The sequence below is a fragment of the Prorops nasuta genome, unplaced genomic scaffold, assembly GCF_024137725.1.
Source record: "Prorops nasuta isolate Cenicafe-Biocafe unplaced genomic scaffold, Cenicafe_Pnas_1.2 PNAS00126, whole genome shotgun sequence".
Lineage (NCBI taxonomy): Eukaryota > Metazoa > Arthropoda > Insecta > Hymenoptera > Bethylidae > Prorops > Prorops nasuta.
In genome coordinates, this window is record NW_027116923.1 from 56,080 (window position 1) to 83,339 (window position 27,260).

General features: G+C 33.2%; 4 protein-coding genes and 2 long non-coding RNA genes across 8 annotated transcripts; 3 read left to right on the top strand and 3 right to left on the bottom strand.

The window, feature by feature from the left end:
- The first annotated feature begins 11,137 nt into the window (after window positions 1-11,137).
- LOC136785006 (uncharacterized) lies at window positions 11,138-12,762 on the top strand. The gene is made up of 3 exons (XR_010824531.1): window positions 11,138-11,453; window positions 11,894-12,104; window positions 12,202-12,762. It is a non-coding gene; the product is annotated as an uncharacterized lncRNA (long non-coding RNA).
- Window positions 12,763-12,941: 179 nt separating this feature from the next.
- Window positions 12,942-13,636, bottom strand: LOC136785011 (uncharacterized). The gene is made up of 3 exons (XM_066745986.1): window positions 13,481-13,636; window positions 13,122-13,396; window positions 12,942-13,049 (listed from the first exon to the last, which is right to left on the bottom strand). The coding sequence occupies exons 1-3, from the start codon at window positions 13,610-13,612 to the stop codon at window positions 13,043-13,045; spliced, it is 414 nt and encodes a 137-aa protein (XP_066602083.1). The 5' UTR covers window positions 13,613-13,636; the 3' UTR covers window positions 12,942-13,042.
- A 646-nt stretch (window positions 13,637-14,282) lies between these two features.
- Window positions 14,283-15,955, top strand: LOC136785009 (putative nuclease HARBI1). Its single transcript, XM_066745984.1, has 4 exons — window positions 14,283-14,455; window positions 14,622-14,908; window positions 15,243-15,465; window positions 15,889-15,955. The coding sequence occupies exons 1-4, from the start codon at window positions 14,283-14,285 to the stop codon at window positions 15,953-15,955; spliced, it is 750 nt and encodes a 249-aa protein (XP_066602081.1).
- Window positions 15,956-16,441: 486 nt separating this feature from the next.
- LOC136785005 (uncharacterized) lies at window positions 16,442-18,264 on the bottom strand. Of its 2 annotated transcripts, none has more exons than XR_010824529.1 (3): window positions 17,761-18,264; window positions 17,110-17,627; window positions 16,442-17,012 (listed from the first exon to the last, which is right to left on the bottom strand). It is a non-coding gene; the product is annotated as an uncharacterized lncRNA (long non-coding RNA). The 2 variants fall into 2 exon arrangements; XR_010824530.1 differs by having other exon boundaries at window positions 17,110-17,676.
- Window positions 18,265-21,386: 3,122 nt separating this feature from the next.
- LOC136785003 (DNA replication complex GINS protein SLD5-like) lies at window positions 21,387-22,875 on the bottom strand. Its single transcript, XM_066745979.1, has 2 exons — window positions 22,666-22,875; window positions 21,387-22,521 (listed from the first exon to the last, which is right to left on the bottom strand). Exon 2 carries the CDS (start codon window positions 22,509-22,511, stop codon window positions 21,858-21,860), a length of 654 nt encoding a protein of 217 aa, XP_066602076.1. The 5' UTR covers window positions 22,512-22,521; window positions 22,666-22,875; the 3' UTR covers window positions 21,387-21,857.
- A 93-nt stretch (window positions 22,876-22,968) lies between these two features.
- On the top strand, window positions 22,969-26,955 carry LOC136785001 (mitogen-activated protein kinase p38b-like). 2 transcript variants are annotated; one of them, XM_066745976.1, is made up of 10 exons: window positions 22,979-23,039; window positions 23,135-23,276; window positions 23,818-23,947; window positions 24,009-24,209; window positions 24,282-24,444; window positions 24,516-24,587; window positions 24,903-24,982; window positions 25,549-25,627; window positions 25,685-25,858; window positions 25,929-26,955. In XM_066745976.1, exons 2-10 carry the CDS (start codon window positions 23,173-23,175, stop codon window positions 26,003-26,005), a joined length of 1,080 nt encoding a protein of 359 aa, XP_066602073.1. In that variant the 5' UTR covers window positions 22,979-23,039; window positions 23,135-23,172; the 3' UTR covers window positions 26,006-26,955. The 2 variants fall into 2 exon arrangements, with proteins under 2 accessions (XP_066602072.1, XP_066602073.1); XM_066745975.1 differs by lacking the exon at window positions 24,903-24,982 and adding an exon at window positions 25,360-25,439 and having other exon boundaries at window positions 22,969-23,276.
- Window positions 26,956-27,260: the final 305 nt, after the last annotated feature.

Below are 27,260 nucleotides of genomic sequence, written 5' to 3' on the forward strand. Positions count from 1 at the left end.
AATCGTTTTTCTATATATGAGCTATTTCAAAATAAATTGATTACAATAGAAATAATAAATTAAATCCCAAATACAAATCTTGGGTTACTTATTTTTAATTCCACAGCTATCAAAAATATTCTTCGTAATGTTGGAGTCACTTTTTGAAGCTACAGCTGTTAAAGTGATTAATGATTAGAAATATGTAAAAGAAATATTTTATTTCATTAGGAAAAGACATACGAAATAAATATATGTACGATTATAATTGATATTTTATTCTGTAAATTGAATTTCATAGAAAAAGCTTCCATTGCTCTATCAGGCTACTAAGCTTCACAGTTAACAAGTACGTTCCGTAGCGCAGATGGAAAGGCGCTTGCTTGCTACTTACGCGGGCTCGGGTTTCGATTCCCGCAGACTTATGCAAACTTTTTTAATTTTTTTTATTACCATTAACCTACTAGATTAAATAATAAATTAAGAAAATAAAATATTTTTAACAATAATACGTAACATATGAGTCTTAAGACAATTGACCAATGTTACGTAATATCATCGCATTTCCTTATTTATTATAAAATCTAATAAGTTAACGGCTGCTTATAAATATTTTATCTTAATACATTCACATTTAGCGTATTCAGCTTTTATCATAGCTGACCGCGAAAAAGACATTTCTTAATTTCCTTCGGCTAGCTCGGCTTCTCTCGTTTAAGCTCGTTGGCTAAACGAGCGAAGAAGGAGTGCGAGAAAGAGAGGTCCGAGAAAAGTATACCGCTCTCTCTCGTACTCGAAATATACCGGAGCTATACGAAGGACAACGAAACATGCACGTACTGCAGTAATGGTATGCGTGCAACGTTCGAGGAGGTAGAAGTGGGGTGCTCTCACCGATGCTTCAGTAGCTCTACGTGTTAGTGAGCCTATGGAGGCAGAGTGGGGAAGCATTTTAGACCCAGTCTGGCTTCACTGGTACCGACGACTGTTGTCAGCCGGCTCGGCCTTGGCTAGCGCTTAGCTTTGTTTACAAACAAGCGCTCGGCAGAATCCTGCCTGTACTAAGAGCCTTTACGAGAGCATTTCGATTTAACACGGACGAATATAATATTAAATTATATTATCGTCCGTGATTCTCCTTTAATATGATTTTCGATAGCTTACACTGATTGCTCGAGTTCCATGGGGCCGCATGAACCCGATTGAGCAATTTACTACTCATGAGTAAATCCTCTTGACAATCATGTGCTTCATGTTTTTCAGTCTTTTACTGACGATATTTATGCTCGGACACATGGCTTATTTAGATTATCAAAATCTTCAATAATTTAATTTACATAAAACCACGTTGGGCGCCATTTGTAATGGATTCTTCTACCACGATGGGCTGATCGTGATAGCTATCTTCCTATTACCTTCGGCCGTCCTTACATTCGGTACTTTCAGGGCGCCAGTTGGTCGTGTGGGCGACCAACAACCCATCGTTAACATAGGGGTCTTACCCCGCCATTCCAATCGTATGCATTTCCCAATGGGCTGATTGGTAGTGCATAGAGGACGGTACGGAAGCCTGGTTTGCTCAGTGTGCTAGGTCGTGGAGAGAGGGGAGGGTTCCTTACAGGTAGCCCGAGCCTCGCGACAATAGACACACTCTCCCACCCACCCACTCATACATATGAGGGGAAGTGAGGAGACGAGAACATTATCGTGACCTTTTCCCATAAGGGACTGTCAGGGTGGTGCATCCCCGCAATGCCCAAGTCCGCGGTGCCATGCGCGTAGCCATGGACTTAGCGGCGGCACCCGGCATGCAGCAGAAACCTACCATACCTGCACAGGCCCCTTATGCATCGATAGCATACAGTGTGTTCGTTGCGTAGGGAGCAAGCTCACCTCACGCACACGGACACACTCATCGGTGAGCCGGTGTGGTGTACGTCCGCCTTGCGCGACGTCCCAGGCCCGACTCACTCTCTTATTTCCCCCTCCTCAGGGGACTAGAGAATTCGCCTTTCGCAGGAGTCCCTGTGCCCACTTCTCCTCGTCTCAAGCCACCAAGTTACTTGGCACAGCCCTGCCTTGCTCGCTTGGTCGGCTTGGACTTTTAAGTGGAGCGCCGGTCTTTTCATCCGGTCTTCTGACGGTCCACAGGGATGTTCCTAGACGGTACTTCCTGTCCACTCGGAAACCTATGCACCGAGTCGGTAATGTAGGGTTTGAGATAACCACTACTAATCGTTAGCTTTTCTTTAATTTCTTTATTAAATCCGGTATCTTGATACGTAACGAGAGAACCTCGTTACAATGTATAATGGGAAAAACATTATTTTCAACCAAATACCAATTAACGGAACTACTTCTCGTGCCGTGGCGTCGGCCGGATCTGTGACTAACGAAGGCACTTGCCAAGGCGAAAGATATTCGGATTACTACGGGTCTTGGAATAACGTCATCGTCACCGGAGTAATTAAATTCACGATATTAGAATATGATGCTCAGATCAATTTATTGACGAATCAAATCGTACTACGCTCTGGAGTTCGTTGCACTTATCTAAAAGGCCACTGCCTAGACACAGAAGGCGGTAATACTTACTGGGACGTAATTCAAACGGACCAATGCAAATTCTCGTACTACAACGTGCTTTATGAGGGGCCCGCGGAAAACATTAGGGGAGACACACTAGAAAAACTAGGCCAAGAAATCTATTCAGTTGCTATAGGGGATACTTCCTTTGCCCTAGCCGTCATTACCTACCAAATGGAATGCGGATATAAAATACAGAAAACCGAACACCCTACTCTATTTATTATAGACGATAAGGACGGTAAATTCTTTACTAAAAGGACTTCTCTAGCCACGCGAGATATGGACATTCTGTCATATGTGAATTCTAAAATAGTCTACGTCGAAAAGAAAATGAGAAACCAGATCGCGAAATTGTATAATCTACTCATGGTAGAACAATGTAAAATTAAAAATGAACTCCTGAAAACTCAATTAGGCTATCAACCTCAGGATCCTGCTTATTTCGCGTATTTATTTATGAGAAAATTTGGTTACACGTCAATTAGAACCGGAGACACTATTCGCGTTGTCAAATGTTTACCGGTAGAAGTAAGTCTACGCGAAACTACTGAGTGTTATAATCAGCTACCAGTCTTCAAGGGTAATGACAGTTACTTTATGACCCCCATAACAAAAATATTACTTAAAAATGGAGATCATACCGAATGCAATAAAATTCTCGCATCTACCTATCTTATCAATAACACGTGGCTCGAATTTACGCCGCAAGTCAATAGGGCTATCCCCCCTATGAAATTAACTGCGTCGCCCTCTCCAAATTTCACATACGAATCGCCTCATAACTTGGCCGCGAGTGGAATTTATTCCAACCAAGACATACTAAGACTACATGAAAATATTATGTTTCCGATGGAAAAACCCGCCATAATTCATACTATATGTCGCGAAGCCACAGGGCACAATGACGGGAATCATAACCTACGAATCAATAGTCTGCTAGATGAGGCAACACTCCAGAGCCAAATAAAAAAATCATGGGACAAGTTCCTTAATTTTCTAAACTCAATCGGAAATATTAGTGCCGCATTATTAGGAATCTTCGTAATAATTAAAGCAATAAAATTCGTATTAGATGCTCTAATAAATGGATACGCTATCCATTCGGTGGTAGGATGGAGCGTTTGGTTACTCGCCGCCATATGGAATACCTTAGCTAATTTTGTAATACATACTAAATCAAGAAAACCAAATTCGGACGTAGAGAACCCCGTGGAAAACGAACAGGGAAATAGGACGTACGCTATCCCTATCGCCTCCTCCACTAAACCAAAGCGCAACGAGTCCTTTAAACCTATTTCCCATGATCTACCTCAGCCGATTCCTCGTCAAGAGATGCTTCACCTTAACCCACCTATTTCTCAAGACCTGTACCCTAGATTATAAATTTAAGCGCATCATAAACATTTTATATAAATGTAAGCAAATCAAAGCGAGCCTTCGCTTTTAGCCTACTGTATGTAAGCTTAATAACTTTTAAGTCACTCGACATACCAATACATTATAATCAAACCATGTAATCATTCTAGAATTAAGTTATGGACTACAGCATTGTGGCTTATGGGATTAACATCTTAAACAAATGATCGAGGACGATCTATCTCTAAGGAGGGAAGTGTTACGTCCCTAACCAATTAATCCCTAAAAATTAAAATTACTTTATTAAAAGAAATAGGATAATTGAATGTGATCCCTTATGCCAGAATCTGCAGGCACCGTCGCCGGGACCTTATCTTTGCCTACGTTTGCATCTTGCATCGTGCGACTGTAAGTCCGTGAGAGAATTCTACCTCCCACTCACTCTAAGATGCTTTAATTCTTATTGGTCAAAGATAGGATGAATTCATTTTATAAATGTTTTGATTGGCTTAGCTATCTCCCTGGATCACGATCCAGAACCCGGCGTCGACTAATTCGATTAGCTTTTAAGATAGTGATAATTGTACCTTCAACTAGAACAGTCTTGGAAGACTCTCTTATATTTGTTACGGTTAATAAATAAAAACTATTAAAAATCATCGAAGTCTGCTCAAATAAGTGTTATCCCTCAATACAAGAATCCTCCATCGAATTTCCTACAACTACTACCAGCCGGTAGGCAGCGGACACTGGAGCCCACAACAAAAACTGTTCCTGAGTTAACCACACAACTCAGGACGTAACAATATACTAGTGATTGAAAGGATGCATCGAGTGGCAAAAATGTAATTCCAACAAATTTCCTATAAATGGAGGAATATAAATTTTCATAAGAACCAAATTACCTTTGCTTTTAATCTACTTAAAGTACGTAAATGCATATTTTTCCGATTTAAAAAAAAATTTGAATATAAATAATTATTTTTTACTCCTATCAGTAATTACAAAAAAGGGAGCCTATATTGCACTTTGGCAGAATTCACTGATTGATTTTTTGTTAGAAAGGAACAAACGTTCTTAGAATTGTATATAAAAGATTATTTTGACAAAACTTTAATAGTAAAACGGAGACATATTTGAAATTTGACTTAGTCGCGCTATTACAATTATTCCAAGGAATCTTCTAAAATTTTAAGAATATCTACTTCTTTCTAGAGTAAAATTGCTCAGTGAATTTTTTCAAAGTGCGATAAAGTTTCTCTTCGATCTTTACATGGTAACAGATCGAATCACGGCTTTTTTTCAGGTAATCGATATTAGTGGCGTAGTAATTGATTATAAATCATTGGCAAGTTTGGTTTTTGTTACACTACAAGAGTCAATTCCCTGAAACATATGCCGAAAGCAGACATCTTCTTGGTAATAGCCCTTCAATCAAGACGTCCCCGAGCACCTTAACCGGATTAAAAAGACGAATTACCTACCGATAATTGTAATATCGAAGTAATAAACGAGCTCGGTTCCCCTTGAAGCTTTAAACTTTTGATCATACCGCAGCGCGGTTTTTTGTAAAGTTATACGGCCCGGTCTTAAACGAATACGAGTGATTCCGCAACCTGGCTGCTCGCAAAAGACATAAGGCCCGAATCTAAACGAACATGAATGGTTCGACAGCTTGGCTTTTTGGAAAAATGACGTGACTCGTGCTAAACGATAATATGTACGAAATGTGGAATGATTCGTCAATTGAATGCGAAAGTGCGTAACAAACATTGTAACCGGCATTCGGCTTAATTCATTGCACGATCGTATATCATTTGTAATCGTGATTAGTGTAAAAGGTGTATAAAACAATAAAAAGAATTTTTTGTGCTTTCGGACTTTTTTTCTTAATTGGTATACATTTTATTTATTTAAAAAGTAAGCAGTTCCTTCAAGCGGAGTTGCCCTTCAAGCATAGCCTTCTTTGCTATTGAACAGTCTCTATTTTTTTAAATTATAGATGGGTAATAAAATACATATAATTACACAGGACAACAAAATTAGGGGTTTTGAAAGTTGTTTAAGACTTCGAAGTATAATTTTATATAAATTTTCTCGCTGAATCCAAATTTGGTTCTAAAATTATTACATCATCTGCACTATTCAAGATATTAAAATTTTCAGATATACAAAAAATGTGTTTTGGTATGTTGATTAATCTACAATGTTACCAGCATTAATTATGCTGCGCAACTCTATATTTTTCCAAATAGTACTAGATTAAACGTTTAAAAAAATATTGTGTTCATAGCGATGTCTGTTTTACATACTTAGATATATCAATCAAAATTGCTATGATAAAAACACGATTCTTAATGCCAATGCGACTATGGAACAATTTTTGGTTCTTTTGTTATGCTTAAAATGAAGAAGAAAGTATCATATATCTTTTAATTACAAATCATCACTCTATAAAAAAAATATTTTCTTCTTATTTTGACGTAAACAAAAGAACCGAAGATTGTTCCATGATTATATTGGCCTTAAAAATTGTTTTTTATCTGAAAATTTAAAAAAAAATGAAAAATGATGTTTACTTTGAAAAACTAAAAATTTTACTTTGATTTGATGCAAAATAAATAGATAATAGGGAAATTATTATTTCATATTTTTTTACAATAAAATTCAATTCAAGATGAGGAAATTGGCATGCCGAACATTGAAATATCTTACTTCTTCTTTTAAATATAAACATTTAAAATCTCGGAATCGTTAAAGCGTTGAATTTTCACAAATTCACAAGTTTTTTTAAAATTAATGAAAAATTCTACAAATTTACACGGAAGTTTATATAAAAAAGTTCTACACAGTAAACAATTTTCAAGAAAATAAAAAGTAGTTTGCTTCTGAGCTTCGTGATTTGATGAGAAATGCCCCATGTTTCAATTACAACGTTTAATCAGAGTAATAAAATTAAAGGACAACCTTTAAAATATTTTATATATTCTTTTATTGTAATCATTTAAATAAATATATGATACAGGGTGACTACAACTGGCGGACCAAATTTGACAAGTAGACACCTGATGCCATTGGGAGTTGAAAAGTCTTATACTACTTTTTCGTAGGAAGCATAGATTTCAAATTATGGGGTGTTAAAATTGCCCAATGAGAATTAGCTTTTAGTGGAATGTTGGTTCAAAGTAGTATGCGTTTCATGTGGTAGTAACAAACGAAAAACTAGATTGTTGAAATTGATCAACTTGAAGACGGTGGATATTAACGGAGAAGTAGCAGACAAGTGAATGAATGCTGCGCATGTACTGCCATTCTTAAACGATATGCTCTCGAAAAATTAGACCGCTTTCGATAATTTAAATGAGATTGATTTATGAAATTATTATTTAGAATGAAATTAAATCATATTGACATGAACGAAATTGTCTTATAGCGACCTGATTTATGGCTGTTATTTAGAAAAGCGAGTTAAACAAATGTAAATAAAGCAAGCACGTCATAAATCGTTTTATTTATTTAACAGAACAAGTTGTACCAACGAATAGGATTGGGAGAAGATAAGTATAGAGAAAAACAGTGCTATGATTAAGTTAATTTTTTGTTTATTAAAGTATACAAAAGAACACCATTATTTCAACGTTTTAAACAAATCTGTATTGTAATACTAATTTTTTTTATTTAATTATGTAAAGTTTTATAAAAATGTTCAAAATGACCGCCTCCTACGGCGATACAGGCCCTTGCTCGCTTTATCAATTCCTCCTTGATTGTACGAAGAATGGCCGGTGTAATCTTGCCAATTGCGTCGTCGATCCGTTGCGCCAACTCATTCGCATCTTGAATGATATTTTTCCGCTGATAAATCAGTTCCTTTAAATATCCCCAGAAGAAAAAATCAAGGGGATTAAGGTCGGGAGATCGTGGTGGCCACTGAACTGGACCTCCGCGTCCAATCCACATGCCTGGAAATTTTGCATCCAACACATCTCGCGAGACTTGGGCAAAGTGAGGGGCTGCTCCATCTTGCTGGAACCACAGTTTCAGCCTTAATTCCAACGGAATATCTTCCAGAAGTCCAGGAAGATCGTTTTCTAAAAATTCGGCGTAAGCCACCCCTGTTAGACGTTCTGGAAGGCGCCATGGTCCAATCTGTAAAATTTAAAGAAAACCATTTCCTTTAAAAAACGTCGAATTGTTTCGAAAATGAATCGGGATGTAAAAGTACGAACAATAATGTTCTAATGCAATATTTTTGAATCGAATAAGAAAACTAATTTTTTCATTTCTATGCCTTTGTTATTAACAGCCTTAAGATCGATTACGATTCATTTTGAAGACGAAGAGAATGGTGTGTTAAAAATAATGCATATGGATCTATTGTCTATTACGAAATATTCTCCGACAATTCCCGCCCATAAATTGACAGTCCATCTTCGTTGAGGTCGTCGAGGTATTGCAACCTGTGAATTTTCTTCATTCCAAAAATGCGAGTTGTGCCTGTTAATGATACCGCTTCTATCGAAGAGACTTTCATCGGAGAACACGATACTGCTAACGAAGTCTTCGTCTTCGTGATACCTCTGAAGGAGCCACTGACAAAAATCCACACGCTTGACATAGTCTGCTTCTTCCAATTCTTGGTCATTTAATCCTTTGTACGGATGGAATCCTTCGGCGTGAAGGGTACGCCAAACTTTATTTTGGCTTGTACCAAGCATGTCTGCTATTTCTCTGGTGCTCACTTCTGGATCGTCCAAAGTAGCATTAATAATGTTTTCTTCTAGCCTAACAGTTGCTGCGTCAAGGGCAACACCACTAACTTCCTTCCAATCAGGCATTAAATGGCCGCGTCTTGAACGATTTATTAAACGTAGAATTACATTTTTCGACGGATGTCGTCTTTCTGGGTACTTTTCTGCGTAAAGGGCAGCAGTTCTGTTAGCTGAGTAATTGGCTAACCCAACTAACATCAGCATATCTACGTATTCTTCAGCCGTGTACTCCATTGGTTACTACAATTTAAAATGCCAATTTCACCTCACCTTTATACTCCTGTCTCCATTCAGGATGAATCTGGAATTATCTTAGAGCTGAATTCACTCTGTACCTCGATGCTTCGAGAATATGGAATCACTCTGAAGTTAGAAAATATGAACTATTCTGTAAATTCATCGAGGTACAGAGTGAATTTAGCTCTAAGATAATTCCAGATTCATCCTGAATGGAGACAGGATTATAAAGGTGAGGTGAAATTGGCATTTTAAATTGTAGTAACCAATGGAGTACACGGCTGAAGAATACGTAGATATGCTGATGTTAGTTGGGTTAGCCAATTACTCAGCTAACAGAACTGCTGCCCTTTACGCAGAAAAGTACCCAGAAAGACGACATCCGTCGAAAAATGTAATTCTACGTTTAATAAATCGTTCAAGACGCGGCCATTTAATGCCTGATTGGAAGGAAGTTAGTGGTGTTGCCCTTGACGCAGCAACTGTTAGGCTAGAAGAAAACATTATTAATGCTACTTTGGACGATCCAGAAGTGAGCACCAGAGAAATAGTAGACATGCTTGGTACAAGCCAAAATAAAGTTTGGCGTACCCTTCACGCCGAAGGATTCCATCCGTACAAAGGATTGAATGTCCAAAAATTGGATGAAGCAGACTATGCCAAGCGTGTGGATTTTTGTCAGTGGCTCCTTCAGAGGCATCACGAAGACGAAGACTTCGTTAGCAGCATCGTGCTCTCCGATGAAAGTCTCTTCGATAGAAGCGGTATCATTAACAGGCACAACTCGCATTTTTGGAATGAAGAAAATCCACAGGTTGCAATACCTCGACGACCTCAACGAAGATGGACTGTCAATTTATGGGCGGGAATTGTCGGAGAATATTTCGTAATAGACAATAGATCCATATGCATTATTTTTAACACACCATTCTCTTCGTCTTCAAAATGAATCGTAATCGATCTTAAGGCTGTTAATAACAAAGGCATAGAAATGAAAAAATTAGTTTTCTTATTCGATTCAAAAATATTGCATTAGAACATTATTGTTCGTACTTTTACATCCCGATTCATTTTCGAAACAATTCGACGTTTTTTAAAGGAAATGGTTTTCTTTAAATTTTACAGATTGGACCATGGCGCCTTCCAGAACGTCTAACAGGGGTGACTTACGCCGAATTTTTAGAAAACGATCTTCCTGGACTTCTGGAAGATATTCCGTTGGAATTAAGGCTGAAACTGTGGTTCCAGCAAGATGGAGCAGCCCCTCACTTTGCCCAAGTCTCGCGAGATGTGTTGGATGCAAAATTTCCAGGCATGTGGATTGGACGCGGAGGTCCAGTTCAGTGGCCACCCGATCTCCCGACCTTAATCCCCTTGATTTTTTCTTCTGGGGATATTTAAAGGAACTGATTTATCAGCGGAAAAATATCATTCAAGATGCGAATGAGTTGGCGCAACGGATCGACGACGCAATTGGCAAGATTACACCGGCCATTCTTCGTACAATCAAGGAGGAATTGATAAAGCGAGCAAGGGCCTGTATCGCCGTAGGAGGCGGTCATTTTGAACATTTTTATAAAACTTTACATAATTAAATAAAAAAACTTAGTATTACAATACAGATTTGTTTAAAACGTTGACATAATGGTGTTCTTTTGTATACTTTAATAAGCAAAAAATTAACTTAATCATAGCATTGTTTTTTTCTATACTTATCTTCTCCCAATCCTATTCATTGGTACAACTTGTTCTGTTAAATAAATAAAACGATTTATGACGTGCTTGCTTTATTTGCATTTGTTTAACTCGCTTTTCTAAATAACAACCATAAATCAGGTCGCTATAAGACAATTTCGTTCATGTCAATATGATTTAATTTCATTCTAAATAATAATTTCATAAATCAATCTCATTTAAATTATCGAAAGCGGTCTAATTTTTCGAGAGCCTATCGTTTAAGGGCCAATGTAAGATGGAAAGCAGCATTCCCAACAAAAAAAAAATTAACCTGAAAAAGGTCAATTTGCGTTGGCAGCCCTGCGAAATAGCTACACTGCAAGTTCTGTTTGCTGATTACGGCTGACTTGTACGATTAAGTAGTATAAGGTTTAGGTAAACACAAATTTGACAGGTCAGCTCGATGGTTCTGTTCAAATTTATTTCAGATAAGTATAAATTAACCTTTATGTATAAAATGCATTGACGCGCGATACTTTGTGAGAAATATTATTGTTTACAGGTATTTAAATTGATTCTGTTTCGTGGGCAAAGGCAATTTCGGAAGTTAAAACCTAAATAAAGATTTGATCACCAGGAAATAAGATACAAGCTCACAGACATATACTGTCTGGGATGGCAAAGATTCATCTTTCAGGGCTGTTTTAATGGATATACCATAAAAGTATTTATCCCTATCAATGAAATTACCACTAGTAGACTTTATTCTCTGCTCTGTTAATCTATAGAGATGCAAAACCAACAATGTACACATAATTATATTGGCACTTTAAATTCTTTCAGGTTAGTTTTAAATTAATAGCAGGCTTAAAAAACATGACTTTCATGGTTTATAATGTCGATCTTCATTATGTTCCTGTAATTCAGAAAACTGTGTTGCTTCCGCCTTAATACCAAATTTATCACTATGATGTAGGAAATGTACAGACCACTTAGCTCTTGTAACTTGGAACTGCGGATAGTAGTCTTTTGATAGCTTGTGATCCAAAGATCATCCTTGGCCCATTTTACACAGAATATGGATGGCAGTATCTCCTATTCCAAGAATGATGTTTGCGTAAAGTGTCTGTGATGCAAAGACGATGGAAAAACTGTTTTGACTGTGGATTCTCATCGTAAAACTTATCATATCCTTGAATTTAAATAACTTCTGAAAATATGACCACATCATCCTTTAAAATTTGTTTCTTTGACAAATTAGTCAATTTTCATTAATTTTACAGATTTCAAGACCAGCTGATAATGTGGTTCAACGTTACTGAAGCTGTTAGGCTCACGCTATTAAATGCAGCGGTTCAAGTCATTCACCTATGGAATCTACAAAAGTACTGTCTGGTAAGAAGTATTTTTTGCAAGATGTGACTTAAGGACACTTCGAAATTCACTGCTGCTTTGGGAACATCGATAAAGATTTCGTCACTTCTGGTAGCGAAGGTATAACTCGCTTTAGGATCGTTTTAATTAATTAATGTAGACACATAAATTAATCTACATTCTTTATGATTTCTTTCTTAAATCTTTGTCTTTTTAGGTCATAATGTGTATGTGTTGCACATTAAGATACAACTGCCAGCAACAGCTTTAACAGGATACAGTAGAACTGTAAATTGTGTTGAATGGAATCCTGTATAATATCAAACGACGACAACACTGTCAGATGACGGAACAGTTAGAAGTAATAAATTACTATATGATAATAAAATAGCGTGGGAAAAGCTATATTTTATATTATTTGCTTTGATAGAGCCTACCACTGATAAATTCATTGATTACGTTTTCCAAAATGTAGCACATATTACATGTCTGATAAGTTTCTGGATAGAGTAAAATAATATAGTCAAATTCAACCAGATATACGAATAGACTGTCGTACAAGAAATCTCAAGTCTCATATATTAGTAACTATATAAACATATAATAACAATTATGAATATACATTTAACGATATTGTATTTAATAGAGATATTATAGAAAATATACTTTTCTTATCGCATATCAAACTAAACGATTATATTTATTGTAGATAAAAATGCGTTAAAGTTCTTTATGAAAAATTTGGTTTTTAAGCTTTTAAACAGTTAATATAATTATTTCTTATTCAGCGCAGACATGATAATAAATATTTGTAAATAAAAATATTTTCATCTCAATATGAAAAATGATTATAAGGGGAAGAAAAAATTATACAAGGTATTTTAAAGAATTTTTGCTTGTTTTTAAGTTTAATTAAATCATAGTAATTCTTTATATAATTTATATTACAGAATAGACTGATACGGTTATTTCTTTATATATAAAATGTAGGTTATTAAAATTTTTTATAATTATAACAATTGTAGTGTCAACATCAACTATATTGAAATTCTGTTATGTTATAATCTGAAATAATAATACTAATTAAAATAGATATACATTTATATCAGTATAGTTTTCTGTAATGTTAATAATTACCTCTCTCTATTCAGTCTTTTCAATTTTTCTTCCGCCTCTTTAATTTGTAACTGGGCTTGTACCATTTGGATTTTTAATAATTTTATTTTGTTTTCTTCTTTTTCTATTTTCTTTTCTAAATATTTATTATACAATTCTGACTGGGGTGTTTTCCTATTATTGGCGAAAGTTGCGTTTTCCCGAATTTGGCGAAGGGGTTCGCTTATTTTTTTTTTTAACAGTCCTGTACCTTCTGCACTGCCCCACGAAGCTATTTCGCTATTCTCTATTAAAGTCTGCAATAAACAAAAAACTAAATATAATCATATATATTATTATGCGAATATATATGTATGTATAATATAACTATATATACATACAGCAAAAACATCGTCAGGATCATCTATCCTTTCCTCTTCTATTGCTGATTCCATCAATAATTTACCGACATTGCTGGTTGATGTGGACGGTAGAGTATTGCTGTCGTTTTGATGTTTAAGGGTTACACCCATGGCAGATTTTCCAATAAGCGATGTAATTTTCTCCAAAAAGGGTTCATACACTGGAGCTACTGATTTTCCACCGCCTAAAAAAAAAAAAAAATTGAATGTTAAAAATTAAATTCATTACTTTTAATAAAGAAACATAATACCTGTTTTATAGAGTTCACTCCTTGTAGCAGCTTTATATTTTCTTGCTTGTAGCTTCATATGGGTCCAGCTGGATTTAGGACATATTTTTTCCCATTGCCCACCTATCTTTTCTTTCACCTCAGCCCGAATTTTTTGCCAGGCTTTTTCTTTCTGGGCTAATGTATTGCCATTTGTCATTTTATTTTCAATAATTTTGAAATATTTTTCAATTATTGACAACAATTTTTCCTTGTTTTCGCTTGAATTACTCATCTGAGGAGGAAATGTATATTATTTAAAAGTAATATGGAGATAAATATTTTAAAATATTTGCATTTTTGCGATTGTGTACTTACTTTTAATGGATAACAAATTAACAATGTTTAAACCAGCACGTAGCGTACTTGATCGTCTCCTCTTTCTTCTTTTGATTTATTTATAAATTGAAGGTAGTTGTTATAACAGGAACAAATTAATATGCGTTGCTATAGAGTTTTCACAATAACAGATTTATTTTATGACAGTGAACAATAACTGTATTGTGGCAGAAATGAATGCAAATGGTCGAAATGTTGCCAATGCACGTAATCGAAACATTTTTCGAAGATGCAACTACTTCGTATTATTAAATGATAGAGAATTCCAAAGTCGTTTTCGTTTGACAAAAATACAGTTTCAAGAAGTTTTGCAACAAATTGAGCCTGCTATCCGTCAAAGAAAAATGTACGTAAAACAAATAAATTGAAAATGATATATATGAATGAAATTGTTATAAAACAAATTAAATTGAATTGTTAAACAATGATCATAATATATATTTAGTAGACTATAATGGAGACGATTAATATTTATTCCTAATAACCCAAAATGTTTAAATTTTCATTTTCAGGAAGAGTGAAATTCCACCGGTTATCCAATTGTTAGTAGCCATTAGGTTTTATGCGACAGGATGCTTTCTGCAAGTGGCAGCTGATTTTTGTAATATTAGTACAAAATCTGCGCAAATAATAGTGCATAGAGTATCAGCTGCAATTGCTAATCTATTTCATCTTTATGTATCATTACCACGAACAGATGAAGACATGATACAAACTGCCAAAGATAATTTCTTAATATCAGGAATGATAAGAATTATAGGTGCAATCGACTGTGTCCATGTACGCATAAGATCATATGGTAAGATTTTAGCATACATATTAATTGAAGCGCTTTTTGTCTTCAGTGCATTTTTTGCCTGGTTTGAACTAGCGGAATTACTTGTAACAATTTTTTTTAAGATGGTCTGATCATCAAAAGCCGTCTGTATTTTTTTAATTATAGCTAAGGCAAGTCTCGTTTTCCAAACGAGATTCGATCAATGGCTGACAAATATTTTGCAATCTGAAATTGCTTTTCAAATTCAGTGAACAAATTCATTATATGCACATACATATATAGATATTGTTTAAAAAAAATGTTTACAATACATTATTTGTTGTTAAATGAGTCTACTTTTGTATATGATTTATAGGAGGCGAGGATGCAGAGCTTTGGAGAAACCGAAAAGGATTTTTTAGTATAAACGTTCAATGCGTGGTGAACAGCCATCTGGAGATAATGGATCTTGTCGCAAGATGGCCAGGCTCTGCACATGATTCTACTATTTTTAATAATAGTAGACTCAAACACCGTTTTGAAAATTTTGAATGCGGAAATGGTTTGTTAGTGGGAGACCGTGGTTACCGTAACGAGCGGTACTTGATGACCCCACTCGCTAATCCGCACACACCGGCAGAAGTTCTTTTTAATGAAGCCCACATTAGGACCCGCTGCATGGTAAGCAATATAAATATATTCAATGTAATGCAGCTTCAGTTTTTAAGTTAAAAATGGAGTAAACAAATAGTATGGAAACCTCTGTATATCTATACTGGCACCTTATACAAGGTGAGGCACTTAAGCCGCCCCAGAGCGTAAATACAAAAAGACGCGTATCTCTGTAACTATAAAAAATATCCAATTTTTGCATAGCACCTTTTCGAAACTTCCTGTTATTTGCTTTCAGAAAGGTCATATGCGAAAATTGAATATCTCTTATAGTTAAAGAGAAACGCGTCTTTTTGTATTTACACTCCGGGGCGGCTATATATATTTAAAGTTTTTATTTTATATTTCAGGTGGAAAGATGTTTCGGCATTTGGGGACGTACATTTGCTGTTCTTACTATTGGTTCACGATTTTTAACCCCAGAAAGAACAATAAATGTAATTTTATCCACTGCAGTTTTATTTAATATTATAAGGCGTGACAAAAAAGTTACGCGAGGCGGATTACAAAATTATCTACAAATACCGGAGGTATTTTCATCGCCCACAAATGATGACCGCCACTTTTTAATTAATAATTATTTTTATAGGTTTGTATTAGTTTCATCCTTATAATATATATATATATATATATATACATACAGGCAGCTTAATTATTTAGTAAAATAGGTTGAAACAACTACATCAAGATGAGAATAAATTTAATCTGAAATATTTATTATTCTCAAACTAGTTATACCTAAGTTATTTTAAGTAATAATTATATAAAAAATTATTTTATAATAGTTTAAAATACATTTTTTTTCCAGATTAATATAAGAAAAATCCCGAAAAGGATTTACGTGCTATACGCAAAAGAAAATGAAGGGATATCAAATTACAAATATTTATTATCATGTCTGCGCTGAATAAGAAATAATTATATTAACTGTTTAAAAGCTTAAAAACCAAATGTTTCATAAAGAACTTTAACGCATTTTTATCTACAATAAATATAATCGTTTAGTTTGATATGCGATAAGAAAAGTATATTTTCTATAATATCTCTATTAAATACAATATCGTTAAATGTATATTCATAATTGTTATTATATGTTTATATAGTTACTAATATATGAGACTTGAGATTTCTTATACGACAGTCTATTCGTATATCTGGTTGAATTTAACTATATTATTTTACTCTATCCAGAAACTTATCAGACATGTAATATGTGCTACATTTTGGAAAACGTAATCAATGAATTTATCAGTGGTAGGCTCTATCAAAGCAAATAATATAAAATATAGCTTTTCCCACGCTATTTTATTATCATATAGTAATTTATTACTTCTAACTGTTCCGTCATCTGACAGTGTTGTCGTCGTTTGATATTATACAGGATTCCATTCAACACAATTTACAGTTCTACTGTATCCTGTTAAAGCTGTTGCTGGCAGTTGTATCTTAATGTGCAACACATACACATTATGACCTAAAAAGACAAAGATTTAAGAAAGAAATCATAAAGAATGTAGATTAATTTATGTGTCTACATTAATTAATTAAAGCGATCCTAAAGCGAGTTATACCTTCGCTACCAGAAGTGACGAAATCTTTATCGATGTTCCCAAAGCAGCAGTGAATTTCGAAGTGTCCTTAAGTCACATCTTGCAAAAAATACTTCTTACCAGACAGTACTTTTGTAGATTCCATAGGTGAATGACTTGAATCGCTGCATTTAATAGCGTGAGCCTAACAGCTTCAGTAACGTTGAACCACATTATCAGCTGGTCTTGAAATCTGTAAAATTAATGAAAATTGACTAATTTGTCAAAGAAACAAATTTTAAAGGATGATGTGGTCATATTTTCAGAAGTTATTTAAATTCAAGGATATGATAAGTTTTACGATGAGAATCCACAGTCAAAACAGTTTTTCCATCGTCTTTGCATCACAGACACTTTACGCAAACCTCATTCTTGGAATAGGAGATACTGCCATCCATATTCTGTGTAAAATGGGCCAAGGATGATCTTTGGATCACAAGCTATCAAAAGACTACTATCCGCAGTTCCAAGTTACAAGAGCTAAGTGGTCTGTACGTTTCCTACATCATAGTGATAAATTTGGTATTAAGGCGGAAGCAACACAGTTTTCTGAATTACAGTAACATAATGAAGATCGACATTATTAACCATGAAAGTCATGTTTTTTAAGCCTGCTATTAATTTAAAACTAACCTGAAAGAATTTAAAGTGCCAATATAATTATGTGTACATTGTTGGTTTTGCATCTCTATAGATTAACAGAGCAGAGAATAAAGTCTACTAGTGGTAATTTCATTGATAGGGATAAATACTTTTATGGTATATCCATTAAAACAGCCCTGAAAGATGAATCTTTGCCATCCCAGACAGTATATGTCTGTGAGCTTGTATCTTATTTCCTGGTGATCAAATCTTTATTTAGGTTTTAACTTCCGAAATTGCCTTTGCCCACGAAACAGAATCAATTTAAATACCTGTAAACAATAATATTTCTCACAAAGTATCGCGCGTCAATGCATTTTATACATAAAGATTAATTTATACTTATCTGAAATAAATTTGAACATAACCATCGAGCTGACCTGTCAAATTTGTGTTTACCTAAACCTTATACTACTTAATCGTACAAGTCAGCCGTAATCAGCAAACAGAACTTGTAGTGTAGCTACTTCGCACGGCTGCCAACGCAAATTGACCTTTTTCAGGTTAATTTTTTTTTTGTTGGGAATGCTGCTTTCCATCTTACATTGGCCCTTAGAGAGTGAATAGGGAATATGGAAGAGCTGTGATAGCTAATTGCTATTCTATCCCCACTTCTAAAAGGAAAATAGGGGTAAGGATAAATAAGAAATATTGGCACTAATTGGGAGCTCCGTCTGACTAGTTTAAGCGGGAAAGAAGCAAAATTGACAAATGTTGGTTTCATTATTTTGGAATTAAATTTCAAACGTTTGTTTATATAAATCTAAGGGCCTGATAAAGTAAGTGAAATAAAATTTAAAATAATACAATATCGTGTATAGTTAAAAAATTAATCTTTTATTTCTTTTTAACAGTTGTTATGAATAATGAATATAGTTCGTGTAGACTCTACCAATTTTAATTTAATTTATTTTGATAACTGTCTTCTTTCAATTAATTGCAATAATTTAGTAGTACAGCAAAAATGAAAAATTCCAGTAGCAACTTTATCCCTCCATATATTTTTAATATAATTTTATAAACTACTCACTACTTTTTTCTTGCAGTAGGACATCCATTTTTATTTTATCAAAATAAATTAAATTAAAATTGGTAGAGTCTACACGAACTAAATTCATTATTCATAACAACTGTTAAAAAGAAATAAAAGATTAATTTTTTAACTATACACGATATTGTATTATTTTAAATTTTATTTCACTTACTTTATCAGGCCCTTAGATTTATATAAACAAACGTTTGAAATTTAATTCCAAAATAATGAAACCAACATTTGTTAATTTTGCTTCTTTCCCGCTTAAACTAGTCAGACGGAGCTCCCAATTAGTGCCAATATTTCTTATTTATCCTTACCCCTATTTTCCTTTTAGAAGTGGGGATAGAATAGCAATTAGCTATCACAGCTCTTCCATATTCCCTATTCACTCTCTAACTTGCTCCCGGACACAGAATTACTAGACGGAGTGAATAGGGAATTCTAGGGAAAGCTCCGTCGGAGTGAAAAGAGTTTAATTCCGAACTCAACTTTTCAGGCCTAGGACAAACCCTCGGGTTAAGCTACATGCCGGGTTAAGTAGGCGTGCCAACCATAATAATTTAAAAAATATATGAAACCTTTTAGTTGCGAATTTTTTTAGCTAGGGATTTACTTATATAGTTTGAAATTTTTAAATTAGTTTAGGACTATCCAGAGTATCAGGACCAGAAATCAGGTTTTAGAAAAAGTAGGAAAGTAGGCTTATAAAACTTCTGCTTAGGCTGACATTTAAAATAATTAAAAAACCTCTTTTACTTATATAATTAAATTACAATCAATTTAATAGGTCATTGAATTTATACAAAAAAAAATGCTTTTTAACGAACAATTGTTATCTCGATCGGAACATTATTATTAGGTTTTGACAGCTACCTACTGCTATAAAAGAATAAAATTTATTTTCAATTAAGAATTTTGAAAACCAATGTATGCTTGATTTCATTTTTGAAGAAAATATGATTGTGAATACGAGTATCAGGTGGTTCAGCAGTGCAAAAGAAGAAGGATACAAAGGCCACGAATGAATTGGTTTTTCATTTATGATGATAATGATTTTCATTTAAGGTATCGGCTTCATAAGCCACAATTTTTACTAGTACTGTTAGAAATCAGCAGCTCATTATGTGCTAATGCTGTTGGGTAATATTTGATATAGAGATAGAAGCTTTTTAATCATTCGTACAAAGTAAATATAAAGAATTTAAATTTTGATTTCATTTTTAGAAGTCATATAATTTCACCTATAATTCAACTGCTTGTCGCATTAAGGTTTTATGCGACTGGGTCTTTTCTTATTACAATTGCTGATTTTAATGGAATTTCAAAAGCCGCAGCTGTGACAATAGTTCATAGAGTATCTTCTGCGATTGCTTTATTAAGTAAAAAATATATCAAATTACCGTCAACACCTGAAGAAATAATGGAAACCCAGATGGGAAATTTTCAAAATGCTGCCTTTCCTAGACTAATTGGTGCTATAGATTGTGTTCATGTAAGAATTCGGTCCTATGGTAAGTAGTAATTAATTTAATTTTTTGTAAATATAGAAAATTAAATTAATTACTACTTACCATAGGACCGAATTCTTACATGAACACAATCTATAGCACCAATTAGTCTAGGAAAGGCAGCTTTTTGAAAATTTCCCATCTGGGTTTCCATTATTTCTTCAGGTATTGACGGTAATTTGATATATTTTTTACTTAATAAAGCAATCGCAGAAGATACTCTATGAACTATTGTCACAGCTGCGGCTTTTGAAATTCCATTAAAATCAGCAATTGTAATAAGAAAAGACCCAGACGCATAAAACCTTAATGCGATAAGCAGTTGAATTATAGGTGAAATTATATGACTTCTAAAAATGAAATCAAAATTTAAATTCTTTATATTTACTTTGTACGAATGATTAAAAAGCTTCTATCTCTATATCAAATATTACCCAACAGCATTAACACATATTGAGCTGCTGATTTCTAACAGTACTAGTAAAAATTGTGGCTTAGGAAGACGATATCTTAAATGAAAATCATTATCATCATAAATGAAAAACCAATTCATTCGTGGCCTTTGTATCCTTCTTCTTTTGCACTGCTGAACCACCTGATACTCGTATTCACAATCATATCTTCTTCAAAAATGAAATCAAGCATACATTGGTTTTCAAAATTCATAATTGAAAATAAATTTTATTCTTTTATAACAGTAGGTAGCTGTCAAAACCTAATAATAATGTTCCGATCGAGATAACAATTGTTCGTTAAAAAGCAATTTTTTTTGTATAAATGCAATGACCTATTAAATTGATTGTAATTTAATTATATAAGTAAAAGAGGTTTTTTAATGATTATAAATGTCAGCCTAAGCAGAAGTTTTATAAGCCTACTTTCCTACGTTTTCTAAAACCTGATTTCTGGTCCTGATACTCTGGATAGTCCTAAACTAATTTAAAAATTTCAAACTATATAAGTAAATCCCTAGCTAAAAACATTCGCAACTAAAAGGTTTCATACATATATTTTTTAAATTATTATGGTTGGCACGCCTACTTAACCCGGCAGTAGCTTAACCCGAAGGTTTGTCCTAGGCCTCAAGCTAAAGTAGTATAGTTTCCATTACATGAGCTGTATGAGTTTAGTCCGGCTAGCCCAAAGCGGCTTGGTGAACCTCACCCTAAGGGAATCCCTCAAGTCCTCTGTAGCCAACATTACGGAATGAAAAACAAGAGCTATTGATTATCTATATGTAGATTATAAAAAGTAAATACATACTGTATAATATTCCTTTTTTAGGCATTTGATAAGAAGCAAAAGCCAATAAACTAAAAACTACTATGAAGATAAATATGCCTGGTATTTATCAAACAGTATCAAATTATTTTGACATTTGTATTTCTAGATTAAGGATTTTTATGAATTTATTCTATTAAATTATTGAAAAGTATACTGTTCTTATATGTACAAGTATATTTGTATTTAAAAAATTGATTAACATATAAATAGCAATAAGCAATTCATCAATGTATTTTATTCTAAATATAGTTTTTAAATTTTCATATCAGTTGTACAGCTCCTTGTTTGACTAAGTCTGCAATTGCATTATATTGGATTATGTGCTGAGATCCAGTTTCAAAATCAACTGCTTCCTCTTCTACATTATCTGGTATAATAATACCATCAATATCTTTCTTTGCTTGTAAAAAAACATGTGTCTGCATATTAGGTCGAATCATTAATTTGTTAGTTTCAAATGATTGAAGATTATATGGCATATATTGAAGGGCAATGTTATTAAACAATGTTTCCATGCTAGCAGAATAATCTTTGGCAAATTGAAGCTCGCTAGAAGTCAAGTAGCTTTCTTCTGAAGATTTATTGCTCTCCTGTGCCAATATATGCCAAACATATTTTTCTATTTTTTCCAAACGTGTTCTAAGATAGCTAGATATAACAAATTTGATTCTATCTAACTCCAATCCATGCACAACTAACCTCAAATCTCCTTTTTCTAACCTCTTCATATTTTCTTCCATGTGAGTTATTTGTTGTAGCATACAATCCACTAGGTCTGATTGATGAGGAAGAATTTCAGGAGCAAATTTTTCATTCAACCATGCAGCTTCAATAGCTTCCAATACTTTTTGAGGTGTAAAGATTTCTTCCTCTTCATCATCTAATGTATTCAAATGTTCTTCAATTTTTTCCATTGCTCGCCTCCTCAATTATTTATTTAATTGAAATATTAATGAAAAATTTAATAACCTTTTGATTTATTTTCATAAATAGTGTCACATTAATCGAAAAACGTCATGTTAACCGATTTTTAAGGTTAGAATAAATGTTTTTATATAGGGAATTTACCAATTAGCTTAAAATCGACACTGCATTCCAAGTCGCGCATTAAAGCGGTCAATTAATTATTAGGTATAGATCAGGCTCAAATATATTTCACTTAATTATTTTATGATTATTCTATATAAGTTTTTGTGGTAATAATCGACTATAATAATCGCAAAAATAATCGATAAATATCGTCTTCATACTTTACACACACACAGACGCATACCGCTTTGAGCACGTATGTATGTACATATGTATAATGTAGTAATCATTGTGTAGGAGTAAGGAGTAGGAGGTGATATGTATATATATTCAGGGCAATTTAGGCAGGGACACCACGGACATCAAGCCCCAGGCCCCAAGGCTGACCAAGGGACACGCAACAGTGGTGGCAGGTGATCCGGGTAGTCCTTTTTTAGGCTAATTTAGCAATGAATATAGTATTGGCCTTTATTAATAATCGTATAATTTATTTTTATTACTATTAAAGATAAGTATTGTGAGGGTCAAAGTGTAGAATCAATCAAGATGTCCCACTTTTATAAAATTGAAATTAACAGAACGGAATGGGAGGTTCCAGAACGGTATCAGATGCTAAGCCCTGTAGGGTCAGGTGCTTATGGTCAGGTTTGGTAAGGATTATTTATTAAAAATCATTTAATAATCCCTTATTGATTATAGTTATTCTTTACCGTTAAAAATGTCATCGATGATATTTTTGGTAAACATCTGCCATTCGGATTATTGAAATTCGTCTTCGATTCTAACACAGTGGCTAATAAAAATACGAGATTTTATTATTCTTATGAATAGACATAACCTTGACCATTGCCGAGATACATTGTTTTAATTGATGAAGTGATTACTCTTTCGTCTTTATGTATAATGTTTAAATCGAACAAATTAGTGTTAATCATAGATATACCGATCCGAAAATAGCACAAGGGAGTTTGATGTTTCGTAAATTTTGATAAATTTAGAGTGACAATTGTATTATGTTAAATAAACATGTATTAATAGAAATGTTTTGGAGGACTTTTGTCAATTCTTTCCTTAATTTTTTTATACTTCATCTAATTCAATTGTTTTGTGCAAATATAATGATGTAGCTTTTATTTTTTAGTAAAATACTTTACTCCAATTTATTTTTAAATATTTTTTTAACATTTTTAGCTCAGCTGTTGATACTACAACAGGTCAAAAAGTAGCAATAAAAAAATTAGCACGCCCATTTCATTCTACAGTACATGCAAAACGTACCTATAGAGAATTACGTATGCTGAAGCACATGAATCATGAAAATGTTTGTATTTTCTGAAAAATATATTTTTCTTAGAGGCAGAATTTAATTGTCAAATGTTTAGGTAATTGGACTTTTGGATGTTTTTCATCCATCTACCTCTTTAGAAGATTTTCAACATGTGTATCTGGTCACACATCTAATGGGAGCTGACCTTAATAATATTGTCAGAACACAAAAGTTATCTGATGATCATGTACAATTTCTTGTTTATCAAATACTTAGAGGTCTTAAGTATATACATTCTGCAGGTATTATACACAGGGTAAGAAAATAAAAATGTTCAATTAAATTATAACAAAATTTCATAATTCTTTTATTGACAATCAATTTCTAGGATTTAAAGCCATCAAACATAGCTGTAAATGAGGATTGTGAATTAAAAATTTTAGATTTTGGTTTGGCTAGGCCAACTGAAAATGAGATGACAGGGTACGTTGCTACCAGGTGGTACAGGGCCCCTGAAATTATGCTGAATTGGATGCATTATAATCAAACAGGTCAATAAATTTGATTTAATGTTTAGTTTGCTAGTGATAAACATGCATATTAAAAGAATATTTTCTTCTAGTTGATATTTGGTCAGTAGGATGCATAATGGCAGAATTATTGACTGGTAGGACATTATTCCCAGGAACAGACCGTATCCTTTTAAAAATTATATTTATATTTGCTCAAAACCTACTGAATCCAATTAACAGAATTGCATTCCAATTACTTTTTAAGTATCCAATTTTTCTTAAAGAATGCGAGCTTAGTTAATTCTGCTTTTTCTTGTAACCACTTGTTCTTTTCTATTTTATTCAGTTTGCTTACAACTAAGGCTTTTAAATTTGCTTAAATATGCTTGATAAATAAAGGAAATTTTTATTTCAAATACTTTCTTTCTACTTAATTGTTTATATTATTGTGTCAAATAGTCTATGAAAGACCTGTAGCTTAGCCTTATCCGGAGCAGATATTCATCAACTTAATTTAATTATGGAAATTCTTGGTACACCACGGGATGAATTTATGCAAAAAATATCCTCGGAATCGGTGAGTATTGCTGATTTTTCATACTGTGTAAGTGTTTGATAGCAATGAACTGCATAATTAAGTATGGTTTAACATTGCTTCAAGCATTTTTTCTACCTACTTTTACAAAAAAAAATGTCAAAGCTTCTAATTAATATCAGTAATTGTATGCAGCATGAGTATTTCATATATCATTTAAAACATAAAATTTGTTGTTGACTCTTCATTAACACAGATTATAAGATCCATGTGGTTTGCATGCATGTAGCTTAAGTCATAATGATGCAAGTTCAGTTTTTCTTGGAATAATATTAATTTAAGGTCTTAATATTATTAAAAATAAAATAAATTGCCTTTTAAATATTAATATTGCATCAGATTACCTTAACGCTAAGCAGACATTGATCATCTAACACGAGTCTTAGTGCTCTGTGGTACTCCCACAGAAGAAACCTTAAGCAAAATTACAAGTCAAGAGGTAAATTGAATGGAAAAAAGTTAAAATACATCCCATTATACTAATTGTCAATTTACACTGAATGTTCAGAATAGAAACTTTAAAGATTTTTCCTTGAAATTTATTTCAGGCAAGAAATTATATTCAAAGTTTACCTCCATTAAAGAAAAAGAACTTTAAAGAAGTATTTCGCGGAGCGAATCCTAAAGGTACGTAATTAGAGGTAAAACTTTTAAGGAATCATTATGACATAAAATTTATTGCAGCAATCGAGTTGTTAGAATTAATGCTGGAGCTGGATGCTGAAAGAAGAATTACTGCAGAGCAGGCATTGGCTCACCCATACTTGGCGCAATACGCGGATCCAACCGATGAACCAGTTTCTTTACCTTACGATCAAAGCTTTGAAGACATGGATTTACCCGTGGACAAATGGAAAGGTAGTACAAGCCTTAAAACTGGGTGTATATAGAATATTTTTTACCGATTATATGTCATTAATAATTACAGAACTCGTTTATCATGAAGTTGTGAATTTTGTACCTCAATCATTGCCATCGTTATCGTCGACGATCGAACAAAATTAATGAAGATGGATAAAATAGCGCAAATGATATAAGTTTAAGCACAGTAAGATAAAATTAACGTTATATTTGATATTTATAATATCTTAATTGTATATAATTAATGGATAGAATAGAATACAGTTGACTATACACGAGCTTATTTTCGCATAACATAAATGTATATTTTTTATTAATCTAAAAATTAAGGAAAGACGTAATTTTTGCACATTTCGTACAAATCTTCAGCATGATCTATAAAGAATAATTGTTAACTTTCATAATTGCGCATTATGTATATTTTCCAATTTGCATCATCACTCATCCATTCTAGTCGAAAATGGAGAATGCAATTATGACTTTTATTATATATTAATTTATTATGGATAACAATAATTAATTTTGTTATGAACAAAGGAGAGAAAAACTTACATAATTGTTTAATTATTGGCATATATACGTCTAATACGTAATTAGCAACTATACAGAGAGAGAATTATTCAATAAATTCTTATAAATTCCTCGATAAAGTTATGCTCTATTTAACAAATTATGTTAAGTATTGTCTCGTAGAATTCTCTCACCACTTTGTGCAAATATTTTATAGCTTTAATGTTTAACTAATATTTTACTAAATATGCGAGAAATTCTAATTATCGGTTTACCACGGAAACATCCGATGTGATACAATGGAAATAATTTATTAGGCACGTATTGTATGATTTGTATGTAATTCATTAATATCGAGAAACAATCGAAGGTACTTTTTTTGATAGTTTCACGGATGTTCTATAACCAAGCTTTTTTTATGCGATGCAAAATTATATCATAGTATGTTAATATTTTGGAATCATGGAATTTTTTAAGGCTTATAAATGTTTAATGAAATAAAGATTATAATTTTTAAAGTATGCATCTAGTGTGAAGATATAATGTCATTTGAATGGGACGAAAATAAAACGGTAGAATTTTTATTGGCCTATAAAAAATACCCCTGCTTGTGGAATCCTCGCGATAGAAAGTATTATAAATGTTGTGAAAAAAATGCTGCATTTCAAAATATTTTAGAAGATGTAAATATACCAGGGCTAACTATTGCAGACTGTGTAAAACAAATTGGAGTGATCAAAGAAATGTAAATATGTGTGTGTAACAATTAGCTTATTTAGTTGTTATCATTTTTCCAAACAAATTTAATGTAAATTTAGATATAAGCAAGAACAATTACGAACAATCCAGGACTTGCAATGTCAAAACTTGTACTGTTCTCCATATGTTT

Coding starts and splice junctions, on each gene's coding strand:
- LOC136785011 (XM_066745986.1), bottom strand. CDS start 13,612: ATGGGTGTAACCCTTAAACATCAAAACGACAGCAATACTCTACCGTCC. Junction 13,397..13,480: donor ATCCTGACGATGTTTTTGCT/GTATGTATATAT, acceptor TGTTTATTGCAG/ACTTTAATAGAGAATAGCGA.
- LOC136785009 (XM_066745984.1), top strand. CDS start 14,283: ATGAATGCAAATGGTCGAAATGTTGCCAATGCACGTAATCGAAACATT. Junction 14,456..14,621: donor GCTATCCGTCAAAGAAAAAT/GTACGTAAAACA, acceptor TTTCATTTTCAG/GAAGAGTGAAATTCCACCGG. Junction 14,909..15,242: donor TGTACGCATAAGATCATATG/GTAAGATTTTAG, acceptor TATGATTTATAG/GAGGCGAGGATGCAGAGCTT.
- LOC136785003 (XM_066745979.1), bottom strand. CDS start 22,511: ATGGAAAAAATTGAAGAACATTTGAATACATTAGATGATGAAGAGGAA.
- LOC136785001 (XM_066745975.1), top strand. CDS start 23,173: ATGTCCCACTTTTATAAAATTGAAATTAACAGAACGGAATGGGAGGTT. Junction 23,948..24,008: donor AGCACATGAATCATGAAAAT/GTTTGTATTTTC, acceptor TCAAATGTTTAG/GTAATTGGACTTTTGGATGT. Junction 25,628..25,684: donor TCGCGGAGCGAATCCTAAAG/GTACGTAATTAG, acceptor AATTTATTGCAG/CAATCGAGTTGTTAGAATTA.